This window comes from Protopterus annectens, chromosome 13.part0 (assembly GCF_019279795.1).
Source record: "Protopterus annectens isolate FY-2018-M chromosome 13.part0, PAN1.0, whole genome shotgun sequence".
In the NCBI taxonomy this organism is placed as follows: Eukaryota; Metazoa; Chordata; order Ceratodontiformes; family Protopteridae; genus Protopterus; species Protopterus annectens.
This window is the reverse complement of record NC_056747.1, coordinates 1,294,499,166-1,294,518,910: the sequence shown is the minus strand read 5'-3', so window position 1 is coordinate 1,294,518,910 and position 19,745 is coordinate 1,294,499,166. Positions and strand designations below refer to the sequence as shown.

Here is a 19,745-nt window from a genome sequence, read left to right as displayed (position 1 = left end):
AATTCCCTGTTGGATGAGGAATGTAAACCTATAATGTGAAGTTGTTCAATCTCGTCATTCATTCTTAACTGATGGGTTCGGAGCCGATCCCTCAGCTCCGGTACGGCCACATGGAAATCTCGAGGTCTTCCATAGCTCAAGGCCAAACCCCCTAACCCATGATGCACTGTGAATTACTTCCGATCTAGTTTATCACGGCATCTGATCGGAGGTTCCAGTGAAAGCTCGGGCCAGTAAACTTTAAAAATTTTCTATTTAGCAGTTTATTATATAACTTTAGTAATTTTTTGACTTAGGATAGTTAGATAGTTAGCTCTTATAGCTTCCTTGCAGTTCCCCTTCCCATGTGTTCATAAATATTTACTCTTTAAATATTTGGCCTTGTTGTTTTTGGCCTAGTTATCTTTGGGTACTGTGTGTTTAAATAGCTTCTTCTAGTAGTTATAGTGTGTGTGTGTGTGTGTGTGTGTGTGTGTGTGTGTGTGTGTGTGTGTGTGTGTGTGTGTGTGTGTGTGTGTGTGTGTGTGTGTGTGTGTGAGTGTGAGTGTGTGTGTGTGTTCAGAGCCAATTATTACTACTTTCACACTAACTGTTGATCCGTGTGTGTTTAGAGTGGTATCATGGCGGATGATAAGGACAAACATCCCAAGTCCGGTTTTAAAAAATGTCCGGACTGTAATCAAAAATTGTCTGTCACTGATGGACATGTTACCTGTGTATATTGTTTGGGGACTGTCCACTTGGAAGACTCTTGTGCTATCTGCCATTCCTTTTCTTCCAGGGAGAGAGGCAAAAGAAATTAATGGACAGGGGTTTGTTAAAACACCCTTTTCAAGAGGGATTGAGTGACCAGGATGTTGCTAGCAAATCTTCTAAGTCCTCCAAGTCATTTGTTGAATCTAAGGACTCCAAACAATCTAAGAAGTCAAAAAAATCTGATGAGACATCAGCTCCACATGTTTTGGAGCCGACTGTCTTTTCTTTTCGGAGCAGGCCCACAGCCTTGGAACCAGTGTCTGAAGTGCCTCAGTCACCATTACTCCGGTTGGCACCATCTATTCATTCATCTAGATCATCTGTCAGCCTTTTAGATTTGGGTATGGATCAATTGGTGCAGAAGCTTCTCCGAAGGCACCAGGCCTTGCTAAATAATCGGCTCAGAGCCGAAGACCACTACTCCTGCTTTGTCTACTCCTCCTCCGAGTCATACCGGTCCTTCGGAGCCAGAAGAATCAGACCTGTTGATCGTGGAGCCATTGGGGTCGAAGCCATTTCCAGTGTCCTCGGCTCCATCCACTCTGACATCCTCGGTGCCGACCGGGGATTCTAGGAGCCGACACTCTCCAGTCGGATCCAGAGAGGATAGTCAAACCGACTTGTCAGTGCTGACTCTCCCTATCAGGGCTTTGGCTCGGATGAGCTCGACTCCTACCTCCGGATCAGAGCCCACTGCCTTGGTGCGGGGGAGGGGGGTTGATGGTTCCCTCGGATTCGTTGACCCCTTCCCATCGGAGCAGTGGTGACTTCGATGCCATGAGGAGAACTTTGTCTCCGAAGACATCCTCAACTTCAGGCCTTGCTTCTTCATCCCCTAAAGTCCCAGAGCCCCAGGTAGCCCTACAGGGTGGCCCCTGCTCTTCCAAGACCTCTCCAGAAGTCCTCACTGAGGAGGTCCCTAGGAAGAGACTGTGCAAGAGGAGACACTTGGACTCCCCACAGGAGTTTTTAACATCTGATACTGACCTGGATGAGTCAGAAGGGTCACCACATTCCCCCTCTGAGGATATCTCCTTTGCTGAGATACTTGAGATCCTTAGGCACAGGGGTGATTGGCAGTCAGTTCTCCTGAAGGCTTTCGGGTCTCAACCCTCCACCTCTTGGGTGTCTCTGCTCTTCGATGAGCTCATGCAGTTGGTTTCTCGAAGGGCATGGGAGTCACCGAAGTCTATGGAGCCTGTCACTAGGAGGCCTAACAAATTTATATCAGCCCCACTAGACAAAACGTTCTTTGCCAAAGGAGGTCCTGTTGATGCCATGGTGGTGGAGGCAGCCACCAAAAAGGAAATGTCTGAGACTTCCTCGTCTATCCATCCTCGTAATAGAGAGTCTAGGATTATGGAGTGATATGGGAAGTGCATGTTCAGTTCAGTGACTTTTGCTCTGCATTCACTGAACTACTTAACCCATTTTACTAGATTGCAAAGAGATCTCCTTAAGGAGTTGGGAGATACTCTTCAGGGTACAGTAGCTGCAGGATCCTCTGATAAAGTTGCTGCCCAGCTTTCTACTCTAAATTCTATTGTCAACTCATCCATGCATCTCATATCATATACAGCTGATGGAACGAGTAGGGCAGCGGGTACAGGAATCGCTCTTAGAAGACATTCCTGGATGCGCTTGTGTTCCTTCATGGAGCCCTTCAAGTCATCCTTCGTGAACACTCCCTTTGATGGCTCATCTCTTTTTGGGCCTAAAGTGAAGGAAACCTTGACCAGGTGTGAACAGGAGGGAAAGACTCTGTCTGCCGTCGGAGTCCATTTTTCCACCCCTACCCGACCTTATCCCAAAAAGTCAAAGGGGAGGAAAAATGTGGTTCCGGAAAGCCCCAGGAGCCTTTCAGGACACATGTGGTGAACTTCCCCTCCAGGGGCAGAGGTGGGGGTAATAATGGAAGATGCCACCCTCACGGCAGAGGGGGTTCGCAACACCAGGGTGACAGAGATCACTTCTCTGGGCATCCCTACCAGTGCTCCTGAAAGGAGGCCTGACTGTCCTGCTCTGGAGGCAGTCAGGGGTCACTTATCTTTGTACCCAGACACCTGGCTAAAAATAACAAAAAGACATCTGGGTACAAAGTATAATTTCCAGAAGGTACTTCATACCATTCGCAACACCCCCTCTAACCATAAGGGGAATCCCGGATGTTCCACCCAGTTGCAGGGAACAGGCAACTATAGAGGTCTGAAAGTTGCTAGAAAAATGAGTCATCCAGCCAGTCCCAGCAGACCAAACAGGATCCTGAACTTACTCAAGATTCTTTTTGGTTCCAAAGAAAACAGGGTACTGGAGACCCATTTTGGACCTCAGCAGACTAAACCAATATGTAAAGAAAGAGAAGTTCCAGATGGTCATGCTTCAGTCTATACTTCCCTTCTTAGGGAAAGACAATTGGATGTGCTCGATAGATCTCAAGGATGTGTACTACCACATAAAGATGGCCAGGCCATCCAGAGTTCACCTGCATTTCTGGCTGGGAGCCAATCATTATCAGTTTTGAGCCCTGCCCTTTGGTCTCACTAGAGCCCCCAGAGTATTCACCAAATGCATGGCAGTGGTCATGGCTTACCTGAGGCGTCTACGATTCCAGGTGTTTCCGTATCTAGACGATTGGCTCCTTACCGCCACTGCCAGGCATCAACTGATTCAGGCAAGGGAGTACACTCTGTCACTCTGCAATCATCTAAGCATTACAGTCAACTCAAGAAAGTCTGCCTTGTCACCATCACAGCATATCGTTTTTATCGGGGCAGAGCTAGACACCTCGACCACCACTCTAAGGATACCAATGGAAAGAGTCTTTCTTCTTCATCAGCATGTCAGCACATTGGTATCAAATTGGGTATGATGGCAGCAGCAATCCTAGCCATACCATTAGCAAGAATGCATATACGGATCCTTCAATGGCTGTTGTTCACTCAATGGTCTTACCAGGAACTACCCATGGACCACACAATATTGATTACAAGCTCTTGCAAGAAAGATCTCCAGTGGTGGTTGACGTCTCTTCATGTCACCATAGGATGCCCCTTTGTTCTACCCCCTCCAGTAATCACTGTGACCACAGACGCTTCCCTGATAGGGTGGGGGGGCATTTTCAGGGAAAGACTGCCCAAGGCACATGGACTGATCAGGAGTCACATTTGCATATCAATATCCTGGAGATGAGAGCAGTAATTTTGGTGTGGAAGAACTTACGTGGCTTTCTTCCTCTAGGAACGATTGCGATTCAGACAGACACTATTTCAGTAGTCGGGTATTTGAACAAACAAGGGGGACCAGATCTTACCCCCTTTGCCAAGAAGCCCTCAGAGTTTGGCAGTGGGCTGTTTCTTCCCAGTGCTATCTGTTGGCAATGCACATCCTGGGGAGATCCAACGTAATAGCAGACAAACTAAGCAGGGCAATCCTGTTGCCACATGAGTGGTCCCTCAAGAAAGAGATTGCAGACAGGATTTTCCACAAATGGGGCCAGCCTTGCTGTGACCTTTTTGCCAGTCACATCAACACAAAATGCAGAAGCTACTTTGTCCTGATTCCCCCTCCAGGAGAAGCCCCGATGGATGCACTCATACACGATTGGCCCCCAGGTCTCCTCTGTGCATTTCCACCAATACCATTGATAACCAAGGTTCTACAGAAAGCAAAATCCCTGGGAAGGACCATCATTCTTATAGCCCGTTATTAGCCTTGGCAGATCTGATTCCCATCTCTTGGAGGATCCCTGGATTCTGGACCCAGTTCCAGACCTCCTGACACACCTGTCGGGGGACCTTCATCCCTCTCTGCAGTCATTGAAGCTGACAGCTTGGCTGCTCCAGTTCCCCTCACAGCCAGGCTTCATAACCTTTCCAATGAGACAAAACAGATCCTTTTGTTTTCTCATAAGCCCTCCACTAGAAAATTGTATCTTAGTAAGTGGAAGAGATTTTCCATATGGGCCTCTAAAAATAATATTGATCCTTAGCAAGCCCCAAATAATATTGATCCTTAGCAAGCCCCTATGACATCCATATTAAAATTTTTGACTATGATCTTTAACAAAGGAGCAGAAGCAGCAACAGTTCAGGTTCAGTTGGCTGCTATTTCTAATTTTCATCTTAGAGTTGATGGTTTAAATATCATGTCCCACAAGTTATCCAAAGCTTTTCTCAAGGGGACATTTCATATGAGACCACCTGTGAAAACTCCCTATTCTCCATGGAATCTAAATTTTATGCTTTCATGTATGATTCTCCCTCTGTTTGAACCAGCATCATCTTGTGACCTCAAATATTTGTCATGGAAAACCATTTTTCTGGTAGCTATTACTTCTGCCTGCAGAGTGTCAGAGCTTTGGGCTTTATCTATCAACCCTCCTTATTTGATTTTTCATGATGACAGAGTATCACTTAGGACAAATCCTTCTTTTTTGCCCAAAGTTTGTTCAGAAACCAATATTAACCAAGTTATTGAGTTACAAGTTTAATTCCCTAATCATTCAAACAAATTAAAATATATGCTGGACCAACTTGATGTTCACAGACAGCTCAGATTTTATTTGGATAGAACAAAAGATTTCAGGAAATCAGACCAGCTTTTTGTTTCATTCTCTGAATCCAGGAGAGGTAAACCAGTCTCTAAACCAGCTCTGTCAAAATGGTTATCTGATTGTATCACCTTTGCCTATTCAGCTGCTAATATGCCCTTGCAACACAAGATTAAAGCTCACTCAACCAGAGCAGTTTCTACATCCACTGCATTTTCAGCCAAACTTCTCCTTGATAACATTTGTGCAGCAGCCACTAGGTCAAAACCTCATACCTTTATCACTCATTACAAAGTGGATAAGGCCTCCAGCGATAGAGCATCCTTTGGGTCCACGGTCCTGAAAAATTACCATGAGCCACCTGAGATTGATGGTACTTGGGATGCTACCCTTCAGTTAAGAATGAACAGCGAGATTCAACAACTTCACATTAAGAAGTTATGTACTCACCATAATGTTCCATGTGAGTTGTTCATCTCACCTTCATTTTTACATCCCTCCCTCCTACCCCCTCCTGGCTGATAGTTGACCTAGATGTTGTTTCATCCTGGTTGCTCAATTTCTTCTTCCCTTTTATAGGGGAGTAACTATTATATATGGTTATAGTATATGCAGCAAACAAGATCTGAGGTAATTCACAGTGCATCATGGGATAGAGCTACTAGAAGACCTTGAGCTTTGCATGTGGCTGTACTGGAGCCGAGGGATCGGCTCCGAACCCATCAGTTAAGAATGAAGGTTAGATGAACAACTCACATTGAACGTTATGGTGAGTACATAACTTCTTATTTTCTTGTCTGTGAATAATAATGCTGCTTTCTGTTTTACCTGCTCCATTTTGTTTTCTGTTTTAAGAAATATGCTTGGCCTAGTGTTTTTGTGAGAGATAGACGCTTAAATTAGCTAGGCTGCACATTGCACATGTTTTTCATTGGTTAAATTGTTTGAGTGACACTTAAATATACAGTAAGTTTCTGGGCCTTTGTCTTTTTTCTGGAAAGATTTCAAGCCCACATAAACTAAATCACTGCTGCTGATTCTATGCTAGCTTTTTCCACCCACCCTCCCCTTCATTGATCTGTTTTTTTAAACCTGGTGATTTTAAGCTGCCCGCCCCTACTGTAAATTGAGCTTAATAAGCTCCTCCCTTTCTATACTGATGTTAATATCTTGATTTATTTGCCTTTCCTTGTGCTTATATTGAAAAATTTCATTTTGCCTCTCATTGTTCTCCTAACTCACTTGCTCTGAATTCATTATCTGGCTAACTATTGGATAAAGTTGTGTATTTTTACACTCTACCAAGCATTTGTTTTTACATTTACATCAAGAGATCAGTGGATTTTCCATCTGGTGCACTGGGAGGTAGCCTGGTCTGTTTAGGTTAGGGAAACACTTGAGAAACACTTGAGATTTTTGCATGTAGTTTTATTGGCTGGAGGGCTTATTAATCAGTTTATCTTGTTAGTAGTGCCTTTATAAATTCTGTACAGTTGAATGGCTCTTGGCTCATTTATACAAAGTGGACACTTTTATTGAATAATCACTCTTTTGTAAGCTATTTGAAGTACACTGCTGTATCCCCATCTTTACGTTTGTTTGTGCTAGCATTTTATATCTTTTAAGTTTGTTTGTGGTAGCATTTCACTCCAGATACTGCTTTTCTGTGCTTTTAGATTAGGAGAGCTGGGATCATATATGTAGTGGCAACAGGTGTTTGTATCGGAACTGGGAAGCACACAAAAGGGCTCAAAGTATCTTTTTGCAATTCACTTATATACTGTGACTGTACAGTTTTGAAAAAATGTATTGGCTGCTGCTGCTTTAAGTAGTTAATTGCACTGTATTACATTGTATCTGTTAGTGTAGGGCTGTTGTAGGTAGTTTTTGTGGTCTTATTACACTTGGGTTCCAAATTAGCTATTCCATGTTAAGAAGGTGTTTTTTTTGTACCCTTGCAGCAGAAATGTGTTGATATAACCTGTTTGAGTTGGGGATTGCTGGTGGAAGGCTTATTGTGTGCTTTCTTGATTGGTAGTTAGCTTAAAACTTGTTTCTCTTTGCTCATATTTAAGTCTCACATTTGTTTAGTGCTGCTCTTTGCACAGCGGCGGTTAGCAATGCCTTTGTATAGACACAAAAGCCTAGAAGATCAATTTTTCCCTAAGCAGATGTCAGTGAAACCCTTCCAAGTGTTTCTGCTACTCTAGGAGCAACTCAGTTGCATACTGGGTATTGTTGCCTTACTGATTAACCTTAGCCTACACAAAGTGTAGGTCCCTCTTGTGGTTTTGACACTACCAGCACAGTCCGTTTAAATTGATCCATTTCCTTCCCTAATAAACCATGCAGTAAGAGCCTGCTGTCATGGATGGGCAGTTTACCATTATCTCTCTGGCCAGCCTGATAGACATGGGCATGCTGAGGCAATGTAGCAATTGTCTCATATATGTTGACAACCACTTCCCGAAACAAATAAATGCTTTATGTGATCGATGTAGATACACTATGAAATTGGAGGCAAGACTCTCACATAAGGACAAATCAAATGCCAAACAGGTTGTCAACACACATCCTTCCCACACTAAATAAGGACATGACACATAAAACCACATATGCAGAGGTACTCACTAGTAACTTAAAAAATCAAAGGCCTCCCAAATGGAAATCACTTAAACACATAACAATGCAAAAAACAACCATAACACAAAATAACATACACACACACCAGTGTCTCAGCAATTAAGCCCATAAGGCATAACACCACAAAATCTAAAGACCTAATGTATTGGTGATAGGTGACGCCATTGTGAAACACACAAATGTTCCCCTCACCAGGCTGGATAAGGAGCTGTTTACGGTTAGCAGGCTGTCAGGTGCCAAGATCCGTCAAGTCATTCAAGCACTCAAGTCACTCAGGCACAAGTACTGGTATGACTCTGTCATAATCCATGTGTGGGTGAAAGACTTAAGACATACCTCACTGGACTATATGAAGAGAGACATGACTAAGCTTTCAGATTATGTGTCACAGGCAGGTATAAGCCTAGCCTTAAGCAGCATTCTACCTTCTCCAAGGATGATGCCACAATACAAACAAAAAATGATTGACTTTTAACAATTGGCTTAGCTTCTGGTGTCATTCCAAGGGGATTCAATATCTGTCAGCCTGGAAAGACATCATCGGCAGGCCTCGCTGCTTTGCCAGAGATGATCTGCACCTGTCTCTTCTAGGCTTTTGGATACAGTCAAAGGCATTAGTCACCTCTGTTGTGCCTGTTATAGGCAGTGTCAAAATAACCAACCTCCCAACATAACAAAATCCTCTCTAGATAAACTTAAGGTACTGCTGCTTAATGCTAGGAGTCTAAACAAAAAACTGCACTACCTGGAAGCACTTCTCAGTTTGGAAAACGCTGATGTCTGTGCAGTCACCAAGACATGGTTCAAAGGAGTGGAAAGCACCCTGTCTGTGCAGGGCTACAATGCCTTTTATATGTTCAGACCACAAATTGAGCATGAAAGAACCAAAGGAGGAGGTGTATCCATCTTCATTAAGGATAAGTACACCTCTAGACTGATCGAACAATATGACTCCCTTGAGCTATTCCATGTCCAATTAACTATAGGCAAAGCCCCTTACCACATCATAGCTAACTATAGGTCCCCCACCAACAAACAGGAAAAACATACCACATACCTGGACTTACTGGAGTCACTTTTGATACAGACCAGCAACTTACTCATGGGTGATTTTAATTATCCTACCATCGATTGGGAAACGTACAACCACAAACATGCTGGCTCAGTGGTTGATGCACTTTGTCAATACAAATGCTTTGGAACAGCTAGTCAGCACACCCACAAGAGGCTCAAATGTCTGGGACATAGTATTCACTAACATGGGAGAGCTTTGCACCTCCCTCCATATGATGTCCTCCCTGGTAAGACTGGACCATAAGTCATTCTCGTTCAATGTAATTATATGAAGATCAAAAATGCTTAAGAATTTTTCTAAGACAAATTACCTCCTACAAAGTGATGATATAAGAATTTTCAAAAGCCCCCTCGAATGCAGATAACATAGATTCCTATGCAGAAGTGTACACCAATGTGTTGTATAACCATTAAAACACTTGTATAGAATTGGCTGTATCTGAACGGATTAAAATCAGGTCTTGCCAAAAAAACAAGTCACCCTGGTGGATCCCTAGTATAAACAGGCTATACAAAACAGAAAGAAACTAATGTCCAAGTACAAGAGGGAACTGGCTAAGCACAGGAAGAAATCCCTCTCTAACTTAAGCAAACAAATTAAGAGGTCTTATCAATTCCTCCTTGTTAAGTCCTCCAAAGCTAATTAGAAAGAAAAATAGCCTTGCCTTCCTAGCTAAGGATAGTCACAAGGCATTCTTTAACTTTGTCTGAAATCTAAAAGGGAATAATCAGCTATGTGCTGAACTGGTTGTGGATGGCACCACCCATGCTCAGCAGAGGTAATAGCCAACCTGCTATCTGACAGATTTGGAGAAAACTTCAGCACCCCCCCCACATCCTCTCCAGCCATCCTCCAAAGTAGACCTGGCACCATTCCTCAGTCTGTTATCTCAAGAGAGCAGGTCATCTCAATGCTCTCCCAAGGCAAAAAGCATGGCATCAATGGGGCCAGACAACATCCCAGTTTGCCTTTTAAACAACTTAAAACATAACCTAGCAGACCAACTTGGATCCCTGTTTAACCACAACCTGAGAGCTGGCTATGTTCTGGTGGAATGGCGGACAGGACAGCAACAGCAATCCCTCTGTACAAAGGGGGATTATCAACCAACCCTGGGATTTATAGGCCCATAAGCCTGACTAACCTCATCTGCAAGGCCATGGAAAGAATCATTATAAACCTTATTACCAAGGGCATATGTAATCTCCAAACTTTGAACCCAACCCAGTTCGGATTCGTTAAAGGGAGATCATGGCTGTTAAACAGTGTTGAGTTCTTCGAGAAAGTCACCAAGGTCCTTGACGAGGGAAAGACAGTGCATACCGCCTATCTTGACCTAGCCAAGGCATTTGACACAATCCCCCATTCAAGTATTCTAAAGAAACTCTCCCATTTGGGAATTAACCCCTACATTACCAAATGGGTAGCCAACTGTCTCACCGACAGGACAGATACTGTCAAAGTGGGTGACTTCACCTCTAGCAAAAGAACAGTCACCAGTAGCGTACCACAGGGTTCTGTGCTGGGCCCCTTACTGTTCAGAATTTATATCTCAGAAGTCCAGGCAAACTTGGATGGCCTGTGGCTGACCAAGTCTGCTGATGATTGTAAATTAGAAGCAATCACTGAGTCCTCCACTGATGTTAATAAATTGCAAACAGCATTAATGCAGGCAAATGATTGGTGCCATAGCCACGGATTAAAACTAAATGCAGAAAAATGCATTATTATTTACATTGGGAAAGCTGACATCCCTGCTAATGACATTGCAGACAATGCCCCCTCCTCAAGTGTAAACCCAATGGTACGTGATCTGGGTATTAAGGTTGATCGCAATCTGAATTTTGACCAACACATCTCCACAGTAGTAAGGAAATTCATTTATGTGGCACATTTTATAAGTAAAGGCATCCATCCAGATCTAAGGATGTTATAATTCCATTATACTCAGCCCTCATCAGATCAATAATTGAGTGAAATGCTCTGTTTTGCATTTACCTCACCAGGCACCTGCAATAATTGGAGACCACAGAAGCTTATCATCAAGAAATTACAGGGTACACAAAACAAATCTTACGTGAAAAGACTGAAAGTCCTATCACTGTATTCTGTCTCCTTCAGGTTGCGAAGGGATGACCTGTGCCTGGCTTACAGGGTGGTCTCTGACCAAGCAATGATGGAAATGCTATACATTTGTAAATCAAACTGCAGGAGAGTCACTCTCTCTCCAGGGATCTTAATTTAGCCTCTGACATGAACAGGTCATGCTATAGAGACAGATACATCTCTCAGAGACTTCCATTTTCTTGTGAAACAGAGCCCATCCCTAATCCTCTTCAAACGCAACCTAGAGCAATGAATGGATGACCACAGATTCACCCGTGGTGGTGCCCATATCGCTCCTGGAGACAGAAAGTCTGTATTAACTACTAGACTCTTACCTCTACCAGCTTCACTCACCTAACAACCGACAAGGGGGGCAACTCAGGATAAATATGGCTAGGCTTGTAAGGGCTGTAGGGCTGTTAGCTTAGCCTTTTATGAAGCTATGAACCTATATACTTTACTTTGCTTGTTTTCTTATTTTTAGACCTGATTTTTCAAAACAATTGTCTGAGTATAAATATGTAGACTGCTCTTGGATTTTCTATAGCTGCTGGGTATGAATAAGTTAAACTGAGTCATGTATTTCCCATAGAAGAAGAAAAAGAAAAAAAGAATCACAGTTTTGTGCCCAGGTTCAACCCAGACTTCTTCAGTTCCCCTCAAAACTGGTAAGGGGTTAATGATTAACTTCAACAGTTGTGGTGAGCTTTAGTGTTTCAGCACTTAAGATGTAAACTTTTTATTTATTTATTTATTTTTATTTAAACATTGTTAACCAGGCTAGTCCCAATTGGCCAGTGGCCTCTATGCTTCAGGAAGTCCCATTTGCTGTATTAATCTGGGATCTCATTCTTACACTTAACATTCTGGCTATCTCTTTTTCTATAGGGAACACTTGCTGATAACCTATTCTGCATTTTTCTTTCACTCTATATTCTGTCTCTTTTCTATATGTAAACATATGTCAATAACTTTTTCTGCATCATCCCTACTACTTTAGTCAAAACCTTCTTCAGTAATTCATTCTGTATTATTAGATAGAAACAATTGTACAAAGTCACATACTCCTTTTTATGTTAATTGCCAGACACTGATGACTTCCTTGTTATTGTAATTACTTTGCATAATCTTACTTAATTGTTCATGCTTGCTATATTTACTTGTTGTCTGTGGAGCTTTTCTCCCAGTCCTCCACTGAAGATGGGCTCATAATTGCCCAGTGGACTATCCCAGTAAACAAATGTGAATAAATAAATAAAATAAATTGGTAGATAATCATTTCCTAGATTCACTAATTCTTGAACAGATACTTCCTGAATTGTTATGTCTGGTTTTACATGTGTACTGTTCTTGGCTGTATGGCAGGTATTCAGGTGTTTTATAGTTATTTAAACTGTTTTCATCTACTCTGTATATTTATTCATTTTATTTGTGAAACAAGTAAGTGAATTAGTCCTTCTCAGACCTTTATCAGCTGATCTGGGTCACAAGGGCAAGAGTAAATATGTCTTATACATAGATAACTTAGTGTAACTAATGGTTTTGGAAGATGAAAGGACACTACAGTAACTTGAGAAAACCAAAGAAAGAACAAGAAACACATACACTGCTTTACACAAATAATTATCAGAGGTCAGGCATAAACCAAAGATGACTGAGCTGTAACCCAGAACCATTACCATTAAGCCACTGTTACATATTGTTTAGAGATCTTTTCCTTTACCTTCACATCTCTTGATTGAAAAGCTGAGATGAAACAGTAAGCAAGCTCTGGTTATTAATAGACAGGCCATAGTAAAAAAATGCTGAAGGCAGTTTAGCTTTTCAGCCATGTTTCCAAAAGTACAATGAAATGTGATTATTTGTAAATACCTTTTGTTTTAGGTGTGTCACAGGTATACAAACAGGTATATATATTTTCCAGAGATAGGTATCGTGCCAGTTATTTAAGATGCTAACTTTCTACACCACAGGCCCATTGCATGCTTCTCTCAGATGCTTAGGCCATGTACAGGGATGGTGTGCCATAAACGATTTGTAAATACCTTTTGTTTTAGGTGTGTCACAGGTATACAAACAGGTATATATATTTTCCAGAGATAGGTATCGTGCCAGTTATTTAAGATGCTAACTTTCTACACCACAGGCCCATTGCATGCTTCTCTCAGATGCTTAGGCCATGTACAGGGATGGTGTGCCATAAACGCACAAAAAAACAGGTGATCTGTTAATTTGCGGACAACTGTTCCTGCGCCCAGGATAACTGGGATTTTCCCAGATAAAAAAAAAAATCAACAACTTTATTTGGGGAAACCAGGAGGGAAGAGTTGGACAGAGAAACAGAGGGGTTAGATGAAACAAACAAACAAAAACATTCTTTCATCATAGTGTGAGAGTTATATATATAGTAATAATACTAAAATAAGTGGGTTCAAGAAAACAGTAAATGTGATGCACTGAAATTTGCAATTGTTGTAGAAGATATGATGCTTTAAATTTACATACTGATAACAGTCTTTTTCCTACTTCACAGAAGATGATTTTACTCGGCAGCCCTCAGGAGATGCAGGAGACAATGAAATAGGTATATCTTCAGGTAAGGACATGTACTGCTTTCACAAATATCAAAGAGTGAACTTTTTGGATCATTCCTCATGTGACACTGTTGGAATCAGGCATTTCTAATCAAACCTAAAATTTCATACTAGAAGGTGAAATAATAACAGCAAAGATGATCACATATGAAAGAGGAAAGATGGAAGCATCTAAAGATGACTGTTTATTAAGACAGTTTTCCCATGGAATGGTGGTAGATGAAATGCCATCACATGCAGTGTAGACAAAGAAGGTACTGAAAAGGAAAACAGCATTGAACACTTTATTTTCCTTTCCTTGTAGTTCATGTTGGAAGTGATTATTTTAAGGCCATGAAGAGGTGGGGTAGACATAAGGCACAAAAAATAGACCCTTTGTGAAAATACTTTCTTCTCATTTTTTCCTTCTTGTGATTTTCTGCTCTGCAATGGGATGTGACATCATGTTTTCAAACATATTTCATGAAGCAGTAGTAGGAACACATTGGCTTGGAAGGCATTTAGTGATAAAATGCACAGTCTGAATGCTATTTTGGTGAAAAAATATTTGAACTATACAGACAAATCACTGGTGCCAGAATCATGGCCTCAAACTAAAAGCCAGAAAATGCATCATCATCCATTTTGGAGAGAGTGACATCTCCACAAATGATCACATTAATAACAACATCCTAAGCACGCAAGCAGTTGTGAGGGACCTGGGTACCCAAGTTGACAGCAATCTAACTTTTGACCACCATGTTGCCTCCATTGTATGGAGAGCTTTCTACATGCCTCACCTCATTACTAAGGGCATTTCTTCCTGGAAAAAGGAAGTCATAACTTCCCTGTATCCCTCCCTTATCATATGTAGAGTGCAGGAGAAAAATGTTAGGAGCACACAAGTTGAGCTGGGCTGCAGTGAGTATGCCCAAGTATCCTTTTACTGATTTAACCCTGAACAGCAGGAGACCAATTTTATAACCATTTGACATGTCAGGACCTGTTAGAGTAAGTCCCAAAGCACAGAGACTGAATGGCCGAAAGAACGGACTTACATATAGTAAGTTTGAGATGCCATTTCTTGGAATATTCCCTTTTCCCCAAGGTGTGGTGATCTTGGAGTTGTTATACTGCAAGTTGAGTGTATGAGGGCTTCCCCCCACAAAAGAAGTTTTAAGAAGAGTGATTGTCAAGACTTACGCTTCTCTGTTGTTTCTGTCTTTTTTAATTAATTAATTTATTTATTTATTTTATTGACTGGGAAAGTCCGACTAGGTTCCACAGATCCTGTTTTCAGCGGAGGCCCAGGGAGAAATGCTCCAGATTTTTTTTCCCAGCATTTCAGCAGTTGGCATTTCGAGTGCCAGCATTTCAACAGGGAGCCAGCTAATTAACATCTTTGCTTCCTGAGATCTTCTAAGCCAGGAAACCACTTGCTTTATGAGAGCTTTTTCCAAAACCCTGTGCTGAAAACATACATTAGACTTATAATATCTGGTAAATGGTGTGAGTTACAAAAATGTAACATATCATATCTCTTTGGCAGACAATGGGCAATACACAGGTGTTAGCAACAAAGGCCTGAATGTAGATGCTAATTTTATACTGCAGATGTATAAAGGAAAACAGTATTTTATTTTCTAAAAAGCACTAGTTTCATGGTGAAAGAAAAGGGTACATCCCTGTAAAGTGTGCAATATAGATCCAAGATGAGGGAATTGTTCACCTGTTCAAGCACTTTCCAATGATGTATGACAAGAGGGGATAGCATACTACTGTTTTGTGATATTACTGAATCTATGCAAATTATGTATATAATAATTTCATAATACTTCAAAGTAATATTAATCTACAAATCCATTTGTGTTAGATGTCGGGTATAAGAGGGAACATTGTATGCCTTAATAATTTTTATAAGATGACACTATTTGTTCACCTGTAGGTAACACAGCTAATATAAAATTAATGACATTATGAAAATATAGGCAGTAGTCATAACTGCTTTACCAAAAGACAGTTTTTATCTTAAAATGTCTTCACACTAACCACCATGTTTTAATGTATTTTTTTTACTAACACCCACTACTACAAAAATCACTTGCAGATCACTAAAGCCAATAACTCTGCTGGTGAAGCACTATTCTCTTGCACCATAGCCAAATTATGGAACTCCCTCCCACCCACAATTATCTCCATACCATCATGCACCCACTTCAAAACTTTACTAAAAGCACACTTAAAAACATGCTGGCTATGCCCTTGCAACTCCCACTCTACTATCACCCACCCCATCCAACCACTACCTTTCTTTCCACTCCACTAACTACCTTGATTATAGCAAGCTCAGATGCTCATAAGCCTAGTACTTATTGTACAGCAGGAACTTCTTATTGTAACATTTGTTAATGTCTGTTATGTACTTCACAGATAAAGATTCTAGTTGTCTACTGATGTACTATGTTCTTCATCTGTAAATCTGTTGTAAGTAATTGCTATGTTAAATTGTTAATCGCTATGTAATCCAATGTAAATAGTGTCTGTTTATTTTAACTGTGGAGCTTTTCTCCCCGGGACTCTGCTGAAAATGGACCTACGTCCAGTCGGACACTCCCGGTCAACAAAAGCAAATAAATAAATAATATAATAAATAAATAATACTTGAATATACCACCCCAACATTATTTTTTCTAAACACACCTTATTAACTTGAGATCTACACATCCCATGTTGACCATTTCACACAGCAAATCATGTCAAATTGTAGATGACACCTTGCTGCCTAAGTTTGCATGGTTGTATGCACCTTTTAAAGAACTTCAAAAATTAGACTTTGAAAACACTGATGAGTATTCTCATTTCAGGAGTACAGGAAAGTCTCCTTTAATGGTGAGTATACAATTGTAGGATACATAAGAGCTCTGCTTTTCTGATGACTATACTGTTGTAAGTAGCAATTAGTTAATATGTCCCCAGTAGTTCACTGGACATTTGTTGAGATCTACGTTTTATATATATATATATATATATATATATATATATATATATCTGTCAGTTTTTGACTGCAATCCTAAAATCCTTTCCAAGGATGGGTTAGAGGTTCTGAAGAGTGTGTGTGTGTGTGTGTGTGTGTGTGTGTGTGTGTGTGTGTGTGTGTGTGTGTGTGTGTGTGTGTGTGTGTGTGTGTGTGTGTGTGTGTGTGTGTGTGTGTGTGTGTGTGTGTGCGTGTGTGTGTGTGTGTGTGTGTGTGTGTGTGTGGGTGCATTTGAGGATTTCCATTACTATGACACTTAATCCCTAAAGCACATCAGGTTCTTGAGTTCAATAGTAAGCCATGGTAAGTGTTTGCCATTACAGTACCATCTTAGGGCAGTAGTGAAGGACTTGGGATTCCAATTTTGTATTATTAAAGAAGATGTCTGCTTCAGTAAGATTAGCAGATGAATATCAGGAGAACATTCAGTTGTTGGAAGTGAATTATGAAGGTGATATCCCTTTATGACAATAGGCTGGAGGGGACAGATTATTAATGTTGCATTACAGGCAGAATTTGAGAAAGAACTTCAGCAAAAAATAAGGCAATGAAATGCAAAACTGAAGGCACATGTGATGTAACTGAGTAAAGATAAGATACTGGTAATGCCAGCAAATTCTGGAGTTCAGAAGAAGCTGAAAATTGATATAGAGGCGAAAATAGTGGAACAGGTTAACAGCTTTATGTATGTGGGAGGGATGGCTGAGGAGAGGAAACGTCTCAATGAGGAAGTCAACACTAGAATCAGAGGGGCTGCATCCAACTAGCGTAGGTGTAGTATATGATAGATGGATGCCAAAGAAACTGAAAAGTAAGGTGTACAAAACAGTGGTGTCACCAGTACTACTGTATGGTACAGAAATCTGGACAGTAAAGGCAGAGCAGTTGAGGAAGCTAGAGATGATGGAGATGAAGTGCCTGAAATGGGTGGTAGAACACACACTGTGGGAGAGATGAGGAAATCTAGTTATAGAAAAGGTAATAGAGAACAGATTATGGTGGTTCAGGCACCTGTGCAGAAAAGCAAAAGGCAATCTGTTGAAGAAGATTTGAGGCAGACAGGTAGATGGCTAGAGGAAATGAGGGCATCCAGCAAAGAAGCAGATGGATTGTGTGAGAGAAGATCTGTGACAATCAGGCATGACTGTCAAAGGAGGTACTGAATATAGAGAGAGATGACAACAGTTGACATGACACCACAACCCCATGTAGAAAATGGGAAAAAGGGAGTTGTTAATGATGATTTCCATTTAAAAAAGGTTATAAATGGCAGTTAATTATTGAGGAGATTTGTGATAGTCCAGCAAGACAAAAAAGGACAGCGATTATTATAGGACTTGGGGAAGATAAAGACAATTGGGCACTGTGACGCCCCACCACCGGCCTAGTAATCAAGGAGCCTCAGTCCTCACCACTAGCACCAGTGGGGGATGTACACTGAGAAGAGGACAGGTACACACACAGTATTTCCAGATGCTGCTCACTGCATCAAGTGCAGTTTCCCTTAAGAGCACACAGAGACCACATCAGTCCGGGGCTGGTTTCTCCCTCTTTCTCCATATCACCAATAAGACTCCCTACTGGCACAGATATAGAGTTGAGATCTCAGTTGAGTGGCCAAGCCACGACCTCCAACACTCTTTGTCCAACCAGTGTTTCGTGTCCCTGACACACACAGTCCTGGAGATTTGTTTTACACACACACACACACACACACACACACACACACACACACACACACACACACACACACACACACACACACACACACCCCTGGGAAAGGCGTGCAGAGGTTTACTAGCTATGCCCCCTTCTACACAGACTATAAGGTAGTTATTACGGCCACCAGCCACCTCTTTATCATCTACATTAAAGCCCTTAACAAAGGGTGTCCAATCTTAATGTGTAATGCTGCTATCAATACAAATAGTAGTTTGATCAAGAGCAACGCTATTAGGAGTGGCCTACACAGTGTCACCAAATAACTATGCAAGTGTTCTCAGAACTTCTATATCTCTAGACAGATCAATCACAATGAAATGTTTAGATATATTTAATAATAAATAATAAAAGAACAAGAAAATACTCAGTATATACTAACAGTTACATCAGAGTTCAAAATCACACAAAATATTTAGAACAACATTGCAGGACAGTCTCAAATAAATAAGGAAAATATCTAAGCTCAGCTTGGTTATATTCCTGACTGTACCCTAATAACTTACTTCAGAGCAAGCAAGGCCAATGTGGTGAGTGGATGTATCTTGATGTTGTCAGGTCAAAGACAAAATACAGAGTACAGTCTCTCATGAAGAGACTTCCCAAATTAATATTTCAAATAGTACTGCTAGGATAGCTTGTATAATGACATTATTTCTCATCATCTGAATCTATCCCAGGTGAAAATCCCCACTGCATTTAGCATTTAGCATCTACCTGTGAAAATACATAGACAAGGGCTTTTCTTAGATTTAAGGCAGATCTTGGAAGTCATTAAACAATAAAACACAATACAGAAAACTTTTAGTTCTAGAAGTTTTTTCTGTTACTGCACTGAAACTGAAAGATAATATTCTTTTTTTACGTGGCCACAAGGTTATTTAATTTCAGCTATTTTTCTGTAATTAACCTCTTGTGTTCCAGTTTCCATTGTTAAAATATATACATCTAAACAGTTACAATAGTGCAGGTATATTTTTGTTCTAATCCAGTAGGGCATGCTGTGGTTACATCTTTAAACAGCACTTTGTAAATTACCTCTTCAGCACACCATCTTATATGACATACAATTCTAATAAATTTGTAACACAAGCATATGAATCATGTTGATATTCACAAATGACATATAATTATTTTCAAAATTCCAGATGGCTGGGCTGGCAGCTTCCCCTTTCATGAATGGCATCACTGTGGAATATTAGTAAAAACAGATCTATGAGGAAAGCATTGCCAGAAAAAAAGGTTAAAATGGCTGGGCGAGGAACACATTGATTAATGGAAATGTAAAGT

The 19,745-nt window shown here is 41.0% G+C and overlaps 1 protein-coding gene across 1 annotated transcript in view; it reads left to right on the top strand.

Moving 5' to 3' along the window:
• Positions 1–19,745, top strand: part of SKAP1 (src kinase associated phosphoprotein 1) — a 2,077,187-nt gene that overhangs the window by 743,984 nt on the left and 1,313,458 nt on the right. Inside the window, exon 6 of the mRNA XM_044055319.1 lies at positions 13,663–13,725. Coding sequence (XP_043911254.1) covers positions 13,663–13,725 — 63 coding nt within the window. The remainder of the gene's footprint in view (positions 1–13,662; positions 13,726–19,745) is intronic.